General features: G+C 42.9%; 2 protein-coding genes across 2 annotated transcripts in view; both read left to right on the top strand.

Moving 5' to 3' along the window:
* The window catches only part of LOC134030369 (uncharacterized), a 132,588-nt gene extending 112,851 nt beyond the window's left edge, over positions 1-19,737 (top strand). Inside the window, exons 2-5 of the mRNA XM_062474036.1 lie at positions 7,039-7,172; positions 7,273-7,331; positions 13,160-14,371; positions 19,538-19,737. Coding sequence (XP_062330020.1) covers positions 13,189-14,371; positions 19,538-19,737 — 1,383 coding nt within the window. The 5' untranslated portion in view covers positions 7,039-7,172; positions 7,273-7,331; positions 13,160-13,188. The remainder of the gene's footprint in view (positions 1-7,038; positions 7,173-7,272; positions 7,332-13,159; positions 14,372-19,537) is intronic.
* Positions 19,738-20,636: 899 nt separating this feature from the next.
* Positions 20,637-23,587, top strand: part of LOC134030353 (uncharacterized) — a 125,984-nt gene continuing 123,033 nt past the window's right edge. The window contains exons 1-4 of the mRNA XM_062474035.1: positions 20,637-20,645; positions 20,748-20,877; positions 21,095-21,168; positions 21,372-21,558. Of these exons, the coding sequence (XP_062330019.1) occupies positions 20,637-20,645; positions 20,748-20,877; positions 21,095-21,168; positions 21,372-21,558 (400 nt within the window). The remainder of the gene's footprint in view (positions 20,646-20,747; positions 20,878-21,094; positions 21,169-21,371; positions 21,559-23,587) is intronic.

The following is a 23,587-nucleotide window of genomic DNA, read 5'->3' as shown; positions in this document are numbered from 1 at the left end:
ATTAATTTGAGCGCAAAATGGTTTTTTAAGCTTTATGTAATACAAACATTACGTTGAACTCATATTTTTATATTTGTGGAAAATTAAAACCCACATTTTAACCTAAAGACTCAGGGCTTTTAAGAAAAGGGGGGGGGGGGGCAATTCGTTAATCCCCTCCAAACCAGCCAAGATAAATTAGGGTAGGCTATAGGGAATTGCATTTGTGTGGCTGATAATGTTTTTATAAAAATTCCTGCTCTAAATATATAGGCCTACGTTTCAACTATATGGAAACGGATTATGAGGTCGATCAGATTAAATGAGCAAAAACAGGGCCCAATTTTCCCTCATCTGTCCATATCTTTTTAGTCCTGCAGATGGGAGAGAAATGCCCGTGCAAGCTAACTAGTCTAGCTAGATTGAAGGGCAGTGTGTAACACTCTGAGGGCCTCATTTACTAACAATGGAGCAGTTTACGCTGCGTCTGTTTTTGCGAGTTTGGTAATAGCGCCCGCTATGCTTCCTCATTTTGCGTAGTATTTATCAAATCTGACACTCATCAACGAGCGCATACTCCGCCTATTAGTGTAATTAGCACACCTCTAAAAGAACAAACAATGGGCCCGCATGTATCTGTCATGGATCTTCCTCCGGGAAAATGAAAGCGCAAGCTTAAATTTAGCGACGTGCATGGAGTAACAGCAAACCTGAACATATTACAGGGCAGATCATTTACATGTAATCATTTAGCAGACGCTTTTATCCAGAGCCACTTCCAAGAGAGAGCTTTACAAAAGTGCATAAGTCAATGATCATAAACAACGAGATAGCCCCAAAAACATTGCGGGTAACAAAAACATGAAGCATACGAACATGAAGAACATCCACACCCTTGGAAAAAAATTGGCCTATGTCTTCGCCTTGCTCGGATCACTGCTGCCATTGAATAAGGTACATTTGTACACACAGGAAAACGCGCTCCTGGTTTACACCTGCTTTTAAGAGGCAAAGAATTTACCCCGCAGAATAGAGGCACGCTTTTACTGGCAGTCTTTGTAAATACCGCAGAATATATAATTCGGCGCACTTTACGCATATCCTCCCACCTTTTTGGGTGGAACTCCCACTTTCCCCATGACCCTCCCACTTTCCCCATGACCCTCCCACTTTCCCCATGACCCTCCCCCTTTCCCCATGACCCTCCCCCTTTCCCCATGACCCTCCCACTTTCCCCATGACCCTCCCACTTTCCCCATGACCCTCCCACTTTCCCCATGACCCTCCCCCTTTCCCCATGACCCTCCCACTTTCCCCATGACCCTCCCACTTTCCCCATGACCCTCCCACTTTCCCCATGACCCTCCCACTTTCCCCATGACCCTCCCACAAACGCATATTGAAAGCGCAACTTGCCTGTTCTTGCTCATGTGGCAGGCAATCTGCGATTTTACCCAAGTACGCACTGTAAATAGCCTGCATCGGTTACGTCCGTCTTTGCGAACAATTAATGCCTCGAAACAGGCGAAAAGGCCTTGATAAATGAGGCCCAGAATGTACTAGCTACTGTACTTTAAAATGGGCACTCGTTAGCCGTTTTCCTGTAAGAGACCTTTGTGAACAGAAGAAAGTTTAGGCTGTGGCATTGAAGTTCAGTTTAGTAGTGAGATAGTTTCACCTATTGAAAGGAAGGAACGTTCTGCTGTAAATGTAATCACAACAGAGAGTTTCAAGCGTCAACAAATGCAAAACTGGCCGCTGAGGAGACGCCGCTGAGAGAGAGGATGGAAGAAGATGGCGTGAGACGGAGGTCGTTTTCCACTGTAACCCCAAAAAACTGTCCATCAATAGCTCACCTGGTGCTGCAGGCTTGATGACCTGGGGACTGGTCGGCTGCCCGACCGAGCCCAGGAGCCTGTAAAAACACACAAAAAAGCAAGAAGTTTAACTCCATGCGGAGGAGAAGCACATGTCAGATCCCCGTTCGTGGAGATGACAACACATCCTACCCCTTTTCCTTGGGCTGGCACGGGGGGGGCGACCGGATGGCAGAGGGGGTGGGGTCGCTGCTGGTGCTCAGGGCCTCAGGGGCCTTGAGCACCAGGTCCCCCTTGGGGGCTCTCTTGAAGCCTGGTTTTTCAATCTAGAAAAGACAAAAATACAGTGAAACCTTAGTTAGCTCCCAGGTGAAAAAAAAGTATACTTTAGAGTATTTCAAGCATATTCACATTTTCAATAGAAACAACATTTAAAACATTTTAAATATACTAATAAAAAGTGTACTATCATCATGCTTTTACCAATTTTAACGTTAATACTTTGAACACACTTTTATTTTTTACTACACTACACTTTTTGTAAATATCTTATAAAAAAATATACTTTAAGTAAAATGTATATGTAATTTCTAAAGTGTACAACTGGAACTTTGTTTTTATACATATTATTTGTATATTTTAAAATGCTTGCTAAAAATAATCTTTGTAACAATGCACTTAAAGCTTACTTTAAAAATAAACATTTTAATATGCTGAAATGTTGAAATGATATTTTAAGTTACTTTCGAAGTCCCTTCATTAATTCAGCCTTCAGTGTACTGGTATACATTTGCTGTACTGTAGTGTGTAGTAGAGTAAAGTACCTTATTGGTGGCCAAGCCGCGAAGCATCGAAGCCACCTTAAGTGTTTCTACTTATTCTTATTATTGGTTGTGCTCAAGCCTTCGGCAAGAGCACAACCTTTGTTCTCTCACATATATATTTATTATTATTTATTTTCCCACCCCTAAATCTCAGTCAATATTTGGCCTACATAGACAACCTAGGTGTCAAAAGTTTCGTCTTGGTAGCGATTGAGTTGCTTGTATTTTTATTTACGTTCCGTTGCATGGTTTAGGCTCAAGTTAAGTTTTTGTGGCGAAAAGTGAAGCTAACGGTGGCTGATTTGCTAGCCACAGTCACTGACGTTACTAACGTCACGAAAACACGCGTGACTACCTGTAGCAGAACATTCGTTTCGCATCTGTTAACTTAGGGGATAGCTAGGCTAACTATAGCTTTACTGCAAGGCAGCTGCAGAAACGCCACAAGCAAAGAGGCCAGGGTGATAACTATTTACTCATTTTACTTTGTGATGTGAAACACAATTGTGAAATGTAATGTACAATATTAGCTGATATTATTAAGGAAGTACGGCCACATCTACTTTCGGAAACGGTAGTCTACTATTTCGCTGAAGCATTAGCATGACATTAGCCTCTGTTGCCCGGGCAAAAAACTTACTACAGTGGTCTATGATGCATCTGTTTTCAATTGTTAAAATAAACATTCCTCACAAATACGTTTTCGTTGTAGGATTTATTATGACATTACATTACAAGTAAATGATTTGTTGGTGAAATTATCATTACCTGTGGTTTCAAACCAGTGTTGCTCACTAGTGATGTGTCGTTTGTGAACGATTCGTTCATTTTGAACAAATCCTTACAAGGACTCGGGAGTAACGAGTCCTCTCAAAGAGTGATTCGTAAATTTTCTTGTAGCCGAGCATCGGGACTGTTGCATAGGCTCGTCCAAGTAAACAGAAATGATTCGTTCATTTCCCGAATCGGTCTTCGGGTATGAGTCTTTGGATCATTTTTCACGTGACCTGCATAGGCTCTGTAGTGGTAGCTAGAGGAAACGAACGATTCGTTCATTTCCCGACTCGTCTTTCTACGAGTCTTTGGATCATTTTTCACATGACCTGCATAGGCTCTGTTGTGGTAGCTAGAGGAAACGAACGATTCGTTCATTTCCCAACTCGGTCTTTCTACGAGTCTTTGGATCATTTTTCACGTGACCTGCATAGGCTCTGTACTGGAGGCAACAAACGATTCGTTCGTTTCCCGACTCGGTCTTTCATCATACAAACTGTCATGATACATTATTTTAATGCAGGAATTTCTTTTAAAATTGTATCTGCTGGTGCACATGTCATGCACTAACCTACATGAGAATATGGTACGTGTTTGCAGTGGACGGATAACGGAACGTTAAATCGAATTCAACCAACGCAATCGCTACCAAGACAAACACAGCAGTAGTCTAGTACTGTACTGTAGTAGTACAATTTACCAGGGAAGCTTATCCACACAGGGCTATATGGCATTTTGCGTTGTTACTGACAATGATCGCTACCAGTGAGGTTTTTATGAATGAGCGATTTTCCACTAAATAAATGTCAAGCTTATTTAATTTTTGGGGGGCATATTTTCAGTTAGCAGATGGTACTGTTTGAATCGCGATTCCATCTTCTACTGCCGGTAACGTCGTAGAATAATCTTCAAAGGGGGTTCTTTATTAATGAATGAATGCAATATGAGTAGGCTACCTGCCTGCAATATCACGAGAAGGGAAAACTTAAAAGGACGTTTAAGTCATAGAGATTAGGTCAATTATTACACCGGTCTGCCAAATTTATTCGTTTTGATTCAGCTATGAGACTGCCTCTTGCAGGGGAAATGAGAAGACATCATATTTCATTCTACACTTCACTCGTATTTTGAGTTGTAAATGATCAGCAAAAAAAAGATGCTTTTAAATCTATGTAATCTTTATAAATAATAAGTAGGCCCTATGCATTTTTACATAAAATATACAGAAATATCAGTTGTAAAAATGTCATTAAAAAACGGACCCCTGTGCAACCGACGCAAGCAAGCACACCCTACAATTACACTGCTAGCATTCTTGATCTAGGATGACTAGTGAAGGCTAACTACTTACTAACTGAGAGTGAGGTCATGCCGGGAAATATCAAACTGAGGCTTTAACGTATCGACCGAGCTTTAACGAGGTTGATACGCCAAAACCAAAGTTATATGGATAGTAAAACTCAGAATGATCGCTTTCGCTCATTTTGACATTTTCGTCGGAGGGCATTACGGATCCGTATTGAGCTGTGAGTAGGTCACCACGCGGATGGCATGACTGCGCATCAGCCAATTGGAACGCTCGTACTCGTAACTTTTTTGAGTCTTGCTTTTAACTCAAGTGTTGTCATGTGAGGCAGTTGATTTTGTTTGTAATAAATAATCGAGTGTGATGATGAAGTACGGTATGGTTATTTTGTACCCTTTCTTAATTGAATTTACAGAACAATTACTATTAAAGAATATATTGTGCTTATTAAAGTTATGCTTTGTGCTTATTAAAGTTATGAACTTAGAAGTGTGCTCAGGCTTAAACATTGGGTCTCACACTGAGTGCGGGAAGCAGGCTGTTCTTTGTGTCTCTATCTCTTCATTTTCAGAAACAACCTTGAAACTGGGTGGAGATGGCACCCGAGCAGGTGGGACGCGCGTAGGCAAGAACAACTCCCTGACGCACGAGAGAACAAGCTCAACCCTTTTTTGATACTTGTGTTTTCAATTGCATTGTATATGATATGCTGGGGCAGGGAAAGATAGCCAGTTGGACTTTGTGAACCAGCCCAAACGCTGTTGCGGGTAGGGAAACGTAGACAACCCCAGAGCTCTGTACTTGTTGATTTCCAACTGCTGCATTAAAGCTGATATTATCGGACCTCTGCGACTCCAGACCACTCTTTCTAGAACACAGATTTGTGTCATTGAATACCATCATTACATATTGGAATAGACACATCCTTCACTATACCGTGATATATACCGTAACCGTGATATAAAATTACTCATACCGTGATAGATTTTGGCCATATCGCCCACCCCTATGTGTCGTCATCAGAACCCGTGCAGTTGCTCTTGAGAAAATGCGCTCGGCTACACAGCCGGCAGTTCTCGAGTAGATCTCACGGTACTTTGATGGCTACGTCACAGTGACCTAGCCTCGGCGCCGTCTCAAGTCGGACAAAAAGTCTAACCAGAATTCACTGTTTCAAGTCAGCCGCCTGCAGCCGGCTGCAGTGCTGCATGAAGTCAGTCCATGTCGAACGCACCTTATGTCATTCCCAGACGCCAGGGGGCGAGCCGCAAAAGAATGCGTCAGCTTTCGCCTCCTGGCGTCAAAGGTGTCAACACGCAGCTGCGCAAAGAGCCAGCTGTTGCTGCTAGACCTTGGTCGCGACATAATAATCTTAAAAGCATCGTGGTAGGCAACTCAAGTCTCTGCAGCGCGCCAGCGCTATGGTTGCACCATACCTGGGCGCAGTACAAGGGAGAGCAGTGTGCTATAAACAAGATTTGCTTCGCCTCAGTAGAGAATCTGCCAAATGTTCAGGTTAAAGTGTTAGCTTTTGTGCGATAAATATAAAATACTACTAATAACAATTGATAAGAGGTCCACTAATATGTTGAAATTAGTGCTGTCAAACGATTAAAATATTTAATCACGATTAATTTAATAGTTAACTTGCGATTAATCGCAATTAATCGCACATTTTTATCTATTCTAAATGTCCCTTGATTTCTTTTTGTCCAATTATTTTTTCTCATTTTAATGCTCTTATCAACATGGAAAAGTGGATCGGATTATTTGGTGCAAATGTTTTTTTTTTAAATTGAAAACAACATTGCAATCGCCTGGCTTTGACGAGGGGGCAGAGAATTTGCATCAGCTGTGTGCTTGGCCATCAAGTGGTATTTCAGACTGGACGTGCTGCGATGATAGCTCAGTTCACAACGACAAAACACACAGATCACTTTGGTCTTGTCAATGGAACCATTTGGCAACTTTTTAAAAGTAAACTTTCCATTCAGAACTTATTGGCATCCATTTCGGCGTCTCGCGCTCGCCATCCACTCAAAACGTAACGTTAGCCTACTACTCTTTAGCCGGCTCGCAAGCCCAAACAAGTGTGTGCGGCGTGCCTGTTGTTTTGTTTCCAGTCTAGCTAGATCCGGTGTGGTGTTGTAGTTTTTCTAATGTCAGTAGTTGTTGCATTGGTAAAAGCATGATGATAGTACACTTTTTATTAGTATATTTAAAATGTTTTAAATGTTGTTTCTATTGAAAATGTGAATATGCTTGAAATACTCTAAAGTATACTTTTTTTTTCACCTGGGAGCTAACTAAGGTTTCACTGTATTTTTGTCTTTTCTAGATTGAAAAACCAGGCTTCAAGAGAGCCCCCAAGGGGGACCTGGTGCTCAAGGCCCCTGAGGCCCTGAGCACCAGCAGCGACCCCACCCCCTCTGCCATCCGGTCGCCCCCCCCGTGCCAGCCCAAGGAAAAGGGGTAGGATGTGTTGTCATCTCCACGAACGGGGATCTGACATGTGCTTCTCCTCCGCATGGAGTTAAACTGTGTCTTCTTGCTTTTTTGTGTGTTTTTACAGGCTCCTGGGCTCGGTCGGGCAGCCGACCAGTCCCCAGGTCATCAAGCCTGCAGCACCAGGTGAGCTATTGATGGACAGTTTTTTGGGGTTACAGTGGAAAACGACCTCCGTCTCACGCCATCTTCTTCCATCCTCTCTCTCAGCGGCGTCTCCTCAGCGGCCAGTTTTGCATTTGTTGACGCTTGAAACTCTCTGTTGTGATTACATTTACAGCAGAACGTTCCTTCCTTTCAATAGGTGAAACTATCTCACTACTAAACTGAACTTCAATGCCACAGCCTAAACTTTCTTCTGTTCACAAAGGTCTCTTACAGGAAAACGGCTAACGAGTGCCCATTTTAAAGTACAGTAGCTAGTACATTCTGGGCCTCATTTATCAAGGCCTTTTCGCCTGTTTCGAGGCATTAATTGTTCGCAAAGACGGACTTAACCGATGCAGGCTATTTACAGTGCGTACTTGGGTAAAATCGCAGATTGCCTGCCACATGAGCAAGAACAGGCAAGTTGCGCTTTCAAGTTGCGTTTGTGGGAGGGTCATGGGGAAAGTGGGAGGGTCATGGGGAAAGTGGGAGGGTCATGGGGAAAGTGGGAGGGTCATGGGGAAAGTGGGAGTTCCACCCAAAAAGGTGGGAGGATATGCGTAAAGTGCGCCGAATTATATATTCTGCGGTATTTACAAAGACTGCCAGTAAAAGCGTGCCTCTATTCTGTGGGGGAAATTCTTTGCCTCTTAAAAGCAGGTGTAAACCAGGAGCGCGTTTTCCTGTGTGTACAAATGTACCTTATTCAATGGCAGCAGTGATCCGAGCAAGGCGAAGACAGGCCAATTTTTTTCCAAGGGTGTGGATGTTCTTCATGTTCGTATGCTTCATGTTTTTGTTACCCGCAATGTTTTTGGGGCTATCTCGTTGTTTATGATCATTGACTTATGCACTTTTGTAAAGCTCTCTCTTGGAAGTGGCTCTGGATAAAAGCGTCTGCTAAATGATTACATGTAAATGTAAATGATCTGCCCTGTAATATGTTCAGGTTTGCTGTTACTCCATGCACGTCGCTAAATTTAAGCTTGCGCTTTCATTTTCCCGGAGGAAGATCCATGACAGATACATGCGGGCCCATTGTTTGTTCTTTTAGAGGTGTGCTAATTACACTAATAGGCGGAGTATGCGCTCGTTGATGAGTGTCAGATTTGATAAATACTACGCAAAATGAGGAAGCATAGCGGGCGCTATTACCAAACTCGCAAAAACAGACGCAGCGTAAACTGCTCCATTGTTAGTAAATGAGGCCCTCAGAGTGTTACACACTGCCCTTCAATCTAGCTAGACTAGTTAGCTTGCACGGGCATTTCTCTCCCATCTGCAGGACTAAAAAGATATGGACAGATGAGGGAAAATTGGGCCCTGTTTTTGCTCATTTAATCTGATCGACCTCATAATCCGTTTCCATATAGTTGAAACGTAGGCCTATATATCTAGAGCAGGAATTTTTATAAAAACATTATCAGCCACACAAATGCAATTCCCTATAGCCTACCCTAATTTATCTTGGCTGGTTTGGAGGGGATTAAGGAATTGCCCCCCCCCCTTTTCTTAAAAGCCCTGAGTCTTTAGGTTAAAATGTGGGTTGTAATTTTCCACAAATATAAAAATATGAGTTCAACGTAATGTTTGTATTACATAAAGCTTAAAAAAACATTTTGCGCTCAAATTAATGTAATAAATGTTAACTAGCATTAGCTAGCATTACTATCTCAGCTCACATCAAACCATGACTAGGTCCTAGGTTGGGGTTAAACTCTGAGGGCTTCATGTACTAACGCTTTTGCGCCCACTTCAGGCGTATTTGTTTCACAATTTGCGTGTAAAAGCATGGCGAGGTATGTACAAACATGCCGCACTGACGGTAAAGCGCAGACTGCCTGTCGCGGGAACTGAAAATGGCAAATATCCTCCTTTTAAAAGCAGGCGTAAACCAGGATGCGAATATGCCTCCTGGTGAAATGGCAGCTGTAACCCGAGCAAGACGAAGACATAGGCCAGAGGATTTATGCCACAAGGATCACACTTTTTGAGTTGAGTGAACACAAAATCATTACGCGTTACAGATTAAGCAGCCATGCAATATAACCGTTACTGGAAGAAATCAAATATTACATTGAATCTCCGACTCAGCGTTCACATTCCATTCCAGCAGTTGTTAAACTCCTCGCAACATTACAAATATTGGCATCAGGATCATTTCAAACAGTCATCGCTGTTTTGACTTTGGTGGCTGATCCATGATAGAAAGAGAGAAAGCCCATTCAATTGCGCGTTTAAATGCTCACAATGTACGGTACAGTGGGCGGAGATGATTACCCAATGACCTGCAGGTTTCGTAAATACGACGTAAACTGCAGTATCACAGCGTGCGCAATCTGCGGGTTGGCCATGGCGCTAATAACGCTACGTTTGCGAATGTACGTACGAGGCCCTGAGTCTCTACATCTGAATTGCAACTCATTTCTTTCTTACACACACTTTACTGTAGGCCTACTTGCAAACTGGAGAGACTTTGGTCACTCTGTTTTCATGAATATATAATCTGGGTCTAACCAGGTTAGAGGTTAGATCCTTAATCGAATGTTTTAATCTTTCACATTAAAACTAGTGCTGTCAGTTTAACGCGTTAACGGCGTTAACGCAAACCCATTTTAACGGCGTACATTTGTTTATCGCGCAATTAACGTTCATTTTGGCAAATGGTTCCATTGACAAGACCAAAGTGATCTGTGTGTTTTGTCGTTGTGAACTGAGCTATCATCGCAGCAAGTCCAGTCTGAAATACCACTTGATGGCCAAGCAGCTGATGCGAATCTCCGCCCCCTCGTCAAAGCCAGGCGATTGCAATGTTGTTTTCAATAAAAAAAAAACATTTGCACTAAGCAATCCGATCCACTTTTCCATGTTGATAAGAGCATTAAAATGAGAAAATCATGGGACAAAAAGAAATCAATCGACATTTAGAATAGATAAACATTTGCGATTAATCGCAAGTTAACTATGACATTAATGCGATTAAATATTTTAATCGTTTGACAGCACTAATTAAAACATAACTATTTTAAAGTGAGGCTTAATTGGAAAAAACGTTTGTGTAGGCTTACATGTGTGGCTTACAAACACCAGCTAAACTTGGCATGTGACGGACTGCCTAGTATGCTCTGACCTGGTGCCTGTAGCCTCGGGGAGGGAGCTGCTCTGAGGTCTTGGGGTGGTGCAAGGGCTATGGTCTATTTCCACCTGATCCCGTTTGCTCAGCTTTTTGAAGAAGTCTGCTATCTCACCCTTTCTTTTAATGTTTGAAGTGAACCCTAAGCAAAAATAACATGTAGGCCTACACATCCAATTACCCAAATTTGAGTCCAATCTTAAACATATCCCCATAATTATCTTCAATCAATTACCAGCCTGTAAGTTACTAGATCATGGCTAGTATTTCAAACAGGCATTATACAATAGCAAACAGGGTAGCTATCTGACTGCAGTGTTAATCTTTTGTAATGTTAATAGATTGATAAGGCATCTCATCAAGGAATCTTAGCAGTTAAAGTACAAAAATAGTGTAGCAACCCACACAGAAAGACGTGTTATATTCAGGCCCAAACGTAATACGCGGATGCAGAATTCAGACGAAAACCCACAGATTTTCAAATAGAACGCATTGGTCTGAGGAAAAATGTAAATAAACTTTTCAACTCCTATTACGTCTTTATTATTAAAAGTTAAGGCAGGCATCGATGTCTAAGACTTTCCGGATAGTCTTGGTGTACACCCCAGCCTTGTGCAGGTTGCCTGTGCAGGCAGGCTGGGGGCATGTCAGCTTGAATGCCCATAAGCGAACGGGCATCCAGAGAAACAGCCGACAAGCGAAGAAGGCGTCTGGCGATGCGGGTGGCTGGCTGTGGACCGGCCGGGGCTGCGGAGGCTCGTACCAGAGCTGGAGATCTGGACAAACCTCCGCTTTGTTGTTCCTCCAGACGAAGAGCACCCGGCCGATCCACTGTTGCTGGCCAGTGCTGAGCGTGCCCCGCCAGCCAGGGGGACACAACTGTGAGAGAGAGAGAGAAATTGAGTTCAAGTGCTAAACTTTCAATGAGCGATGCACAAAGTAGCACACAACCATCACTAATCACGTACATCAGCACTGTCCCTCGGCTCTACCAAAACATTGAGACCCCTGCATCTTTTTCTTTCCTTTTGAAAAATGATGACAAGGAATATTTTGAGTGAGGAACAGAAGGGTAACATTTGCAGTGGCTTCTTAAATTTGACCCTTTTGTTCCTCACTCAAAATTGTCCTCGACTTTTTAAAACATCAACGAAAAACGTCCAGTGGTCTCTCAATTTTTTCCAGAGCTGTATTGCATTATATGTATTATAAAAACAAAGTGCAAATTGAATATCAAAACATCAACGTTATCAAAAAAACTGGATTATCTTAGAACTTAAGGCAATAGGCTCAAATAAATAATGCCTTTATATGCACCTTTATATGCCCCAACATTGTCAAAAACAACTAAATGTGAAAATGCCTGCTCCAATATAAACTAGAGAGGGTGACATTTCTGGAGAAATTGAGAAGTGTGCTTGTGGCTGCTCCAGCTGAGGTAATTTGTTTAAGAATATCACCTCCAAATCTATTGTGTAAACTAATATCAAACGTTCACATATTTGGAGAAAGACAAAAGTTTTAATTACAACTGATAATATGTATGTTTTTAAATAAGTATGTATGCTTAAAACCATACAATCTACATTGCTGCTTTTCTACAATTCTAAATACTAGTGAAAGTGTAGACAGGGTTCTCATCTCTTCTTGAGTGCAAGAGGTGATGTGTGGGAAGCTCACATCACCTCATAGTTACATAAAAACTAAGAAATTGACCTTTCACAAAAACCCTGCCCACCTGAGTTAATGTTGCTAGCCTGTCAAGCTTTGCTTCCTTGTATAGCAGGTATAACTGTAAACTGTGTTTGTGTTAAACGTACTGTACTTTCTCTTCATTTTAACGCTTAGCTAGATACAAAAAAACATCAGTCACAGTCACGTGGTGTAGCAGTAACTCATGTTCAGGCTCACGCAGCGTTCAGCCCACGGATCACTCAGTCTGTCACAAACCATTATGTCGGAGTACAATAATGACGGACCTGGTGTTCAGTAACTCACAGAATTAGCTGGCTTGGAATTTAACAACTGACAAAAAGAAAATTGCCAAAATTATTAAAAGTTAGACATCCCCCCTCTGTTGAGTCTGCCCAGTGTTATCCACTCATTCAAAGCAATCAGTCCAACATATATTCAATTCAGTCAATTGGGTGAGTCCATTTATTGAATATAAACTGTCTGTGTGTGTGTCTAGTGTGATCCCCTCCCTCCCTTGACCTGTCCCCACCCTCCCTACTCCCTTTGGGCTCTCAGAGGGGTAGGGGAGGGAGGGACTGGGCTCTCAGAGGAGGAGGGAGGGAGGGAGGGAGGACTGTGCTCTCAGAGCGGGAGGGAGGGGGGGGAGGGAGGGAGGTTTTAATTGTTGACAAACAACAATCCTCCTGTCTTTGATCTCAGTCCCACTGAATGTGATGAACACACAGTCCCACAGTTCATTCACATCACAGTGACAAAAGTCTTTAGTAATTCTGCCCCGGGGCACATTTGTCAACACTATCTCAGTTTGTCAACACTATTTTGGGATGAGGGGGGCAGTAATTGCAGTTGCCAGGTTAATAAATAAGGTTATTTCCAGTGATCTCCATTGAATATGAAACCATGTTTTATACCTTAATTATTCAAGAGAAGAGTTTTGGAGTTGGTATTCACCAGTGTTTAAAATGTTATTTCTCTGCAGGAAAAACACATACAAAGAAACCCACAGCCATGCAGCGAATTGCCAGATCAAAGTCAGAGAAGACGCATCTTTACAAGTTGTCCAGAAATGAGAATAACATTGATATTTACAATCTAAATATGTCTGTTATCAATACTGGAGTCGGTCGTAAATGTTGCTTTGGAAGCACACCACTTTTGGGAAAACACAAAACCATAATGCTTGTGGGAGCAACAGGCTCAGGGAAAACAACACTCATCAATGCGATGATCAACTATATCCTGGGTGTAAAACAAAAGGATCCAGTCAGATTTGAACTGGTACCTAAGGAGTCTGATAAATCACAGGCTCACAGTCAGACCTCTGAGATTACAGCCTATCAGATCAATCACTGCAAGGATTTTGCAATTGACTTTTCTTTAACTATCATAGACACCCCTGGATTTGGGGACACAAGAGGCATTGCGAAGGATAAAGAAATTGTTGACATGGTGAGAAAATTCTTTTCTGCTAAAGATGGCATTAGTAGTATTGATGCAGTGGGATTTGTGACCCAGTCCGCTTTGGTACGACTCACTCCAACTCAGAAGTACATTTTTGATTCGATTCTTTCCATTTTTGGAAAAGACATTGAAGACAACATTGTTCTCCTTGCTACCTTTGCTGATGGGCAGGTTCCACATGTGTTACAAGCTATTCAAGAAGCAAACATTCCATGTGCCCGAAACAAAAAAGGCATTCCTATTTGCCTCAAATTCAACAACTCTGCCTTGTTTGCTTCTAATGATGAAGCAGGGACAGGTGATAAAGCAGGGACAGATGATGAGGCAGGGACTGATGACAGGGATGAAGTGGTAAGTTTCAATGAAATGTTTTGGAAAATGGGCACTGTCAGCATAAAAAACTTGTTTCATCGGTTAAATTGTTTGGAAGCCCAAAGTCTGCAGCTGACAAAGGAGGTATTGTCAGAGCGCAAGAACCTGGAAACAACTGTGGAAGGACTGCAAAATATTATCCAAGTGGGGCTAATAAATCTGGACAAGTTAAAAAAGACACAGGAGGCATTAGAGAACCATAGAGAAGCTGCTGAGAGCAACAAAAACTTTAAGTATAATGTGGATGTCCCTAAAATAGAAAAAGTTCCCCTTAAAACTGGAATCCACACCACAACATGCAGGAATTGCAACTTCACTTGCCATGACAACTGTGTTTATAGCAATGATGATGACAAAAGTAAGTGCTGTGCAATAACTAATGGCAGTTGCACTAACTGCCCAGGAAAATGCCATTGGAAACATCATTCCAATTTGCCATTCAAGTATGTCTACAGCTCAACAACAGAGACGAGAACATATCAACATCTGAAGGAAAAGTATGAAAAGGCATGTGGTGCAAAGTTGTCAGCAGCTCAACTTGTTCAACAACTGAAAGAAGATTACAGACAAACACAACAAACTGTGTAATGACATCACGAAATTATCAGACATTCAGAAACGCCTTGGTGAGATTGCCCTTCGACCAAACCCGTTGTCTGCCACTGACTACATTGATCTGATTATTGAGTCTGAGAAACAAGAATGCAAGCCTGGTTTCCAGGAGCGAATTCAGGAATTAAACAAATGCCGGAAAAGAGCAGACTTTATTAAGAAGGTGTCTAATAATGAGAAACTCTTACCCGATGAAAAAGAGAAAGGGGGGAGGACATGGTTTGGTAAACGTTTCGGTGGTGCAGATTAGAAGCTGTAAAAGTGAACATCTAGAAAAGGTATACAAATATTTACAGTTACCTTAAGTTTATATTGTTTTTCTGTTCTATGAATATATTCCTGTTTGCAATATCAGTAGTGTAGTGGGTCTAATCTATTATAATTGTATTCTGGGACATGTTCCAAACCTTTATTTTGGAAATTGTGAACACGTGAATTTATCAAGGATTTTGTCAAAAATGTCTAATTTAAAGAAGTAAATTCCAATGAAGAATATAATCTGAAAGCATGCATTCATCCCATTTACTTATTGCAACTGTGTTATATATACTTTAAACAATGTAATAGTAATCTACTTTCTGTAATTCACTTTGTTTCAACTGAAGTTTAACATAAATAATAAAGAGTGATTGAGTTGCCTTAAATCAGTTACATGGGACTCACACGATGGCCTTTGAAGCATTTGACCACTTCTCTCTTATAGTGTCAGTATAATGTGAGCTGATGCCCCTACAAGGATGTCATGGGAAGAAAGTCATCGAAAACCCCTGGTTTTCTAACATTATTTTTTTGTCTTGTCTTTTGCTAGTAGTACATTACTATATCCTGCCAAGCTCAACAGTTGGAATAGCTCATACAAGAAACATGCAAGTTCTTCAGACATTTTTAAACATTGTTTTCTTAGCTAGACCACACAAAACAAATATGTCACTGACTCACGATAGAGGAAGTGATGTAGGCTGTAACAACAACATCTGAACCCAAGTGGTCACCTGGGACACCTTGGAGATGAATGATGTGAACGCTGGTGTCTCACCTGTCCACTTGTCCTCAGAGCACCGAAACACATTTTAAAACAAAGTATAAACAGTCTTAGTTCACATGGAACACTCCTCTCTGCACTGCATAGTTCTGAGATCTTTTTTCGTTCCTCTTATTAACAGCGTAAACGAAACCTTTGTAATCATTTTCATTAAAACAATGTTGTAACATAAAAAATATTGTAATTATGTTACGTAACAATTGAAAAACTTTTTTTTTGGTGCTTTTATTGTATTGTTTGGTTTTCAACCATGTGTAATATGTTAGGTGTAACATGCATATATACTCACCTGAAGAAAGGTCTGCCTGCTGAAAATGATTAATAAAATATTTTAAATAATCATTTCAGGAAGTCTGGTGACCCTTTATTTAACTACACTGTACAAATGTATTGTATTTTTATTATACATAACTGGTAACTAGCTGAACTAACACTTCTCACACATGCCAAGGGCCTCAGGGAGGTATGCTTCTCTCTCCCTCACAGGACTGATCTCACCTCAACATAGTCTCTCTCACTTGAATTCCCTGCAGTAGCCTTTACTAAACCTGTACAGATATACAGCCCTCCATCATACAATAACACATTACCGCTCTTCTCCTACCTTCCCCGCTCCTCTTCTCCATCCCCCTCTTCCCCTCTCTGGATGGATGGAGGGTTGAGAGAGAGAAGGATGATAGAAAAGGGAAAGAGAGTGGAGGAAGTAGGAGAGAGGGGTAGGATAGAGAGGGAAAAAAGGGGAGGTTAAATGGAATGTGGAGGGAACATGAGGAGGATAAAAAGATGGAGGTATATGGGTGCAGATCCCTCACCACTCCTGTCCCCTCCCTCCCTTCTCCCCTCCTCCCTCTGTCCCTCCCCCTCACATCTTCTCTCTCTGCTCCTTTCATCTAATTTCCTCTTCACTCTATCACCCTCCCTTCTCCTCTTCTTCTCCACCCCACCCCTTTCCGCCTCCCTCCCTTTCCTCTTCTCTGATCTCCTCTCCTCCTGTCCTCCACCCATCTCCCCTTCCCATCTCCTCTCCCTTCTCCTCCTTTCTTCTCCTCTCTCCCTTCTTCTCTCCTCTCCCCCTCCCTTCTCTTCTCCCCTCCCCTCTCTTCTCCCCTCCTCTTCTTCTCCACCCCTTCCTTGTCCAGGTCTGGTCTACAGGCTGCCTTGTCGTGTCAAAAGTGGCTGTGGTCAGGGCCGTATGGAGGGTTGGAAAAATACAAAGGTCCAAAAACTAAATGTACTAGTGGGTTGGAATTAACGTTAGCTGGTAGCTAGCTAGTGTAGAGAGGTTTGCTTGTTGGGGGAGGAGAAAGAATCAAGGCCTTTGTCTAACAAACTGGAATGGTCTAGTGGTGACTAACGGGAGTTAGTTTTATGTGTAGTCTAATCAAACACACACAATATCAATTATTTAATGCCAATGATGTTACAATTCATAATGTAGCTAGTCGCCTTTACGTTACCGGTGTGTTGAAGTTGTGGGTCGAAAGCAGAGTCAGTTTTGCTAGTCTTGGCTGTGGACGAATCCGTTGTAATCCGATCAAAAAGGTATTTTGTGAAAGTATTCCTTTAATCGGCTGATTTTAGTTATCTCAGTGTCGCAATTCGAATTACGTTTGTTTCTTCTGCAGAATCGTTCAGTGTGTGTTGCAGCCACAAATCTATGGAATCCCAGAACAATTGGCGAGATCCTTTTGGGATGCTTATCTGTGTGACAGGACTTGCGGTATCATTGGAGTCAAATAGTGTTTGGTTGTTGTTGGTATTTATACTCTGAATAAAGGGGAAGTGTCTTGAGGCAGGTAAAACTGTTTATTGGTCAGGTCCTTGGCCTGGGTGTTGTTCACAGATAGGTGTGAACTGCAAATGTAATTTGAGGACTCTGGCCTAAAAAGCTTATACCTTGCATATACTTCTTAATACATTTATGTGTACACAACATTGATAAATGTTTTTTTATTTTAATGGAGTTAGGCCTGAAAGGGTTAACTAAAGTTCGGGAGGAAGGTGGCACACCAAGACTCCTCCTTCTCCAATCAAACTAATACGCATCAGCCCAGTAAAGCACGGAAGAATGCGACCAAACTCCCCTTGGTCAATCAAGAGTTCTGTATAAAGTATCTTCCATTCCTCTGGTCCTTGTGCTAGCATGTTGTTGTCACCCTCCCACCCTTCCCTGACTTATCATGACAGTTACATTAAAACGTCTAAATAAATTAACACAGCAAAGACAGAAGAAGCATACATTTTCACACATCCATTCCAATAATCCTACTAGTGTCCACAAGCAGTGTAGTCTTTGAGAGATGAATGTGAATCCATTAAATGTCTATTTTGGATAAATCCTTTGTTTAATCCAGAGTTTCCCTGGAGTAGGGAGAGGTTGAGGAAGGTGGGCCATTTGGCTGCCTCTTCTCCCCATGTGGAGAAGGAGTCAGTGCGTCTGTATCAACCTACCTTTTGAAGCTCCCCCAGAAAGACAGTGGCATTGTGAGAGGTGTCATAGACTGCAAGATCGGGGGTTCTTGTGTTAATGTGGTTTGCAGTTCTGTTTAACTGAGGTGCTCAGATTATCATTGTGTTGAAGGTTTGACTCTGTACTACAGTAGTTTACTCATGATGGACAGCCACTGTTTGACGAAGCGCAACCGCGCACTGGAGCAACGCATAACACATAGTAGCGCTTGCAATGTGAATTCATTGTTCATATTTTATGGAATTTTAAGATAAATGTGATGATCTGTTTCCCCAGTCTTGTGTTTAAACGTGTTGCTATTGAACCACTGGTGTATACATTTTATATTTGTATGGTCTGTTGTCCTGCAGTCGTCCTAAAGTCTGTGTTGAACCCTCCAAGACATATTTTTCATTGTCCCTGGAAAGATGGGACAATGAGCCCTGTCCTCCCCTCTCTCCTCTTGTCCTCTCCACCTGTCTGCTCCTTCCCTCTCTCCTCTTGTCCTCTCTACCTGTCCTCCCCTCTCTCCTCTCCTCTTGTCCTCTCCCTACTCCCCTGTCTTCATAACAGACTAGACTGGCCAGCCGGCACTCTGTCCTTCTACAGATTCTCCTGTGACACACTGACCCACCTTCAGATGTTCCACAGCCAGCCTCTGTCCCTGTCCCCCCCCCCCCCACCCTCCGGCTAGAGTCAAGCTCCAGCTCCGCCGTGTGGATCAATTGTCAAGTGTGATGCAATTGCACAGATGTTAATGAACAGGGCTGTTCCCCTGGTGCAGATGGAGAGAGGGATGGAGAGGGAGGCAGTGGGTGGGGGATGACTGGCTCCCTCGTGTTATCTTTGGGTCATTGTGACCCTTCAGTCATTGTGACCCCCCCCCCCCCATGTTTTGCGACAACTTTACCTCATACAAAAATAAAGGGATGCATTTTCTTTTAACCGTCGACTGTCTCACAGCCCCCGCAGCGCGAAGGTTAAAATAAAAAGCCTTTTATTTGTTTTTGTATTGGGTAAAGTTGTCGCAGCACAACGATGGGTCGTTGTGAACCTTCAGGTCATTGTGACACGAAGGCAGCACAAGGGTTAAGGGAGGGCTGGACCCTGAGCTGGCCACAGCCAGACTGGTAGTCACACCCACCAGACTCAACACCACCATCTCCATGGAGACAGTCCAGTTCCTGCTGCAGTGCAACGCTCTACAGCTCTGCACTGAACTACTGACTTCCTGTCTTATTGGTGTCTTTCAGATGCAACATGGCAGAATGTATGTGGCAATATAGCCATAGCCATAACATACATAGGAAACATAACTTTAGATACAGCCGTTCATTGAAATAAACAGTATGTGTGTATGTGTATACGGTATGTGTGTGTATACTGTATATTTGTGTGTTTATAATGTATGTTTGTGTCAGTGGAGGCTCGTCAGGTGAGGAAGAGGAGGATCATCATCATCAGTGAAATCAGGAGGACGTCCTCCGGTGGAGGGGGCTACCTGATGTGTTTTCTTAGTGTCCACTATAGAAGCAGGCCTTGCCTGCAGAGAAGCAGCTTCCTGAGACAGTGGAAGAGAACTTCCCCGGCCAACGGACACAACCGAAGGACGCTGACCTGAGTTTTCTTTTTGTGTTTTTTTTGTTGTTCATTAAACGCACCGCCGTGCAAACCTGACTCACCGTGTCTGACTACTCTGATCTGGCTGTGCTGCTTGACAAGGTCTCAGTGGGATTGTCACATTTTGTGTGTTGACGTGGCGGAAATTCAAGTGGCACTGTGTAGATCTGAATAGTCAAGATGGCGGTTTCAATATGATTTATTTAGTTTGTACAATTTAAGAATTAACAGAGTACTCTGGACCGGTCATAGCGAAAGACATGCAGATGTAACCTACAGGTCGTTCGAGAGAGTGGTGAAGAACAACCCTAAAACCCTGCCTTATATAAACTTAGAACAAATGGTTCTTCTGATGGTCAATCCATCAATATAGCGGTCGATGTGATTGGTCAGCACTGCTCAGTGACAGTTTGACTCCACATCAAGTGTCCCACAGTTCTTTGATGCCCCAGCTCCCTCTCTAAAGAAGGAGATGGTTAATGATACACAAACAGGACACAAGACACAATCTCCTTGGCCAAAAGGTTAGGTCAGCTCGCTCAACTGAGATAACAATCTCCCCCAACCCCCAGACCTAAGACCCTCTGGCTCTTAGTTAGGTATCATAAAACAACACCATAAATACCTTAAGACAATCTGAGTGTCCATTCTACAGAGTAAACCACACCACAGAGCCTCAGTTTCTTACATTCGTCTGTCTAAAACAAAGGAACTTGCTTTTTACCGCTTAAAGAAACATAGATATTGTAACTGTCAAAAACTGCCATAACAGTGTATACATTGTGTGTGTTTATACTGTATGTGTTTGTGTATATACTGTATGTGTGTGTATGTGTGTGTATATATGAGTGTATATATGCATATAAATTGTATGTGTTGTGTATAACTGCATGTGCGTGTATGGATACTGTAAGTGGTCGCGTTTCCCAGATTCGTTAAGAGCTTCTTAACGAATCTGGGAAACACGGCCAGTGTGTGTGTGTGAGTGTGCGTGTGTGTGTGTGTGTGCAGATGTCTCAGCGGGCTCTGGTCCAGGAACTGCTGTGTCCAGAGGGGGACCATGGCCAGGCTGCAGCTGCTGAGGGCAGAGTACAGCAGTGCCCAGCTCAGCCTGCAGGAGGCGCTCAACCACAGCTTCCAGGTGCCTCAAACAACCTACAGACCAGGAGCATCTACTGACACATCATTATGGGCTCTTTGTTGTAGAAATGAATAATAATCATTTGAAGTGAACCTAGACTCACCAGAGATTGTAGGGAGATGTCCATTCAGTACTTGCAAGCACACCACGCATGTGTTAACCAAATCAATCAGATGTTCATGTGTAATCTCTCTCCTGATGGTTCCCCTCTCTGCAGGACCCAGACGTGTGGCTCTGTACAGTCACCTGCACTACCAGACTGGGGAGCACAGGAAGGCTCAGGAGGGCTATGTGAGGACCCTAGACTTAGTGGTGGACGCCTCAGACACACATCCCATCTACCTGCACCTGGAGGAGGCCAGGGTGAGATGGGCAGGGTCACACACACACATGAACCAGTGAGATGGTTTAGTAACTTAACTAGGAGGTAGTTCGGGGACAATCATTGTTTTGCTGTAAATAAAATCCATCTGTTTGTATCTGTCCATTTGTAGTATGACCTGCTCAACAAAGGAGCAGACCTGATGTCACGGGGACGAACCACCGTTGGGGGTGGATGGACGAGGCCTCTCCCTCAGTGGAAGGATGCTCTCCCAAGCCGGAGGCACGGTGAAGAGCCCACCTGTGATCGGAGGTCCTCTCATGGCTTGGCTACTGAGAGGGACCTTTTAGGACACAGAGGTCTGTCTTCTCTTTGCCCCAGAGGTTTATGTCAGACAAAACAACCTCTCTGGTACCTCAACTGGTTAGACTAGCTCTGTCTTCTGTTACAGGAAGTGACAAGTTCACAACAACTGCATTTCCTCATTCCTGACATGGTTTCTACAGAACAGAGGCTGACAGACAGAAAGACATCAGACATGGGCAGGAAGGGTGTGTACAGTTGAGGAGTAAGTGGCTGGTAATCAGAATGAAGAGATTCATATGAGTTTTCTATATAAATAATACATTCTATCAGTTACAACAAAGAAATTAGTATACTTTTGTAAACTTTTAATAATTGAAATAGGAAGTCCAAGTCTTTCTACTTTCTGCAGAAGCTAACAAAGAATGTCACGTCTTTAATCATCTCTCTGTCCCCCTTTTCCTGTCCCTCTTTCTCTCTCACGCTCTCTCTACCTCCCTCACTCTCTTGTACTATTCTTTCTCCTTCCTTCCCTCCCTCCTATTTGTTTCTCTCTCTTATGTTCTCTGTCCCCCTTTTCTCAATCCCTTTCTCTATCTGCCTCTCTCCCCACTTCTCCTCTCTCTTTGTGTGTTTCTCATATCTCTCTGTCATCCTTCTCTCTCTCGCCGTCTCTCTTTTTCTACTACTCTCTCCTTCTGTCTCCCCCCTCTTTCTCTCCCTATATTAATTGTGTCCTTCCTTTCTCTCTTTCCCCCCTACTGGTTCTCTGTCCTCTCACACTCCCCTTTTTTCTCTTTCTCCATCCTCCTCTCTCTGTGTGTCCCCCTCCTTCTCTCTCTCTCCTTCCCATCTTCACAGCGGTCAAATGACTGACGCTCTGCGCTTTTGGCGTTAAACTTAACAATTTATACGTCTTGTTTTTTTCTTCAAATCTAAAGATACAAACGTACTGAGGTATTAGGTTAAAAGTAAGCTCTGTCTTCTTTTTTACAATGACTTCTGGGTTCCCTTTGAAACAGACTTACAAGCGCACTTGAAATCGTCTCCTCTACCCCCGTCACTCTCTCCACACCCCCCTCCTCTCTCTCTCCCCCACCTCTCTCTCCCACCCACCTCTCCACTCCCCCCACCTCTCTCTCTCCCCCACCTCTCTCTCCCCCACCTCTCTCTCCCCCCACCTCTCTCACCCACCTCTCCACTCCCCCCACCTCTCTCTCTCCCCCCCACCTCATGTAGGTATCTCCTATAAACAGACAATCCTCTCCTGCTATAAGGGAGCCCTGGAGACACTATAAACCCCCTCAGTCTCACCATGTGTCCATCTCTGAGTTATCTTTGCGCCAGAGGTTTATGTAAGACAAAACAACCTCTCTGATACCTCAACCGGTTAGACTAGCTCTGTCTTCTGTTACAGGAAGTGACTTGTTCACAACAACTTCATTTCCTCATTCATGACATGGTTTCTGTAAGACAAAACAACCTCTCTGGTACCTCAACTGGTTAGACTAGCTCTGTCTTCTGTTACAGGACGTGACAAGTTCACAACAACTGCATTTCCTCATTCCTGACATGGTTTCTACAGAACAGAGGCTGACAGACAGAAAGACATCAGACATGGGCAGGAAGGGTGTGTACAGTTGAGGAGTAAGTGGCTGGTAATCAGAATGAAGAGATTCATATGAGTTTTCTATATAAATAATACATTCTATCAGTTACAACAAAGAAATTAGTATACTTTTGTAAACTTTTAATAATTGAAATAGGAAGTCCAAGTCTTTCTACTTTCTGCAGAAGCTAACAAAGAATGTCACGTCTTTAATCATCTCTCTGTCCCCCTTTTCCTGTCCCTCTTTCTCTCTCACGCTCTCTCTACCTCCCTCACTCTCTTGTACTATTCTTTCTCCTTCCTTCCCTCCCTCCTATTTGTTTCTCTCTCTTATGTTCTCTGTCCCCCTTTTCTCAATCCCTTTCTCTATCTGCCTCTCTCCCCACTTCTCCTCTCTCTTTGTGTGTTTCTCATATCTCTCTGTCATCCTTCTCTCTCTCGCCGTCTCTCTTTTTCTACTACTCTCTCCTTCTGTC

This window comes from Osmerus eperlanus, chromosome 1 (assembly GCF_963692335.1).
Source record: "Osmerus eperlanus chromosome 1, fOsmEpe2.1, whole genome shotgun sequence".
In the NCBI taxonomy this organism is placed as follows: domain Eukaryota; kingdom Metazoa; phylum Chordata; class Actinopteri; order Osmeriformes; family Osmeridae; genus Osmerus; species Osmerus eperlanus.
This window is presented reverse-complemented; position numbering and strand designations above follow the sequence as displayed.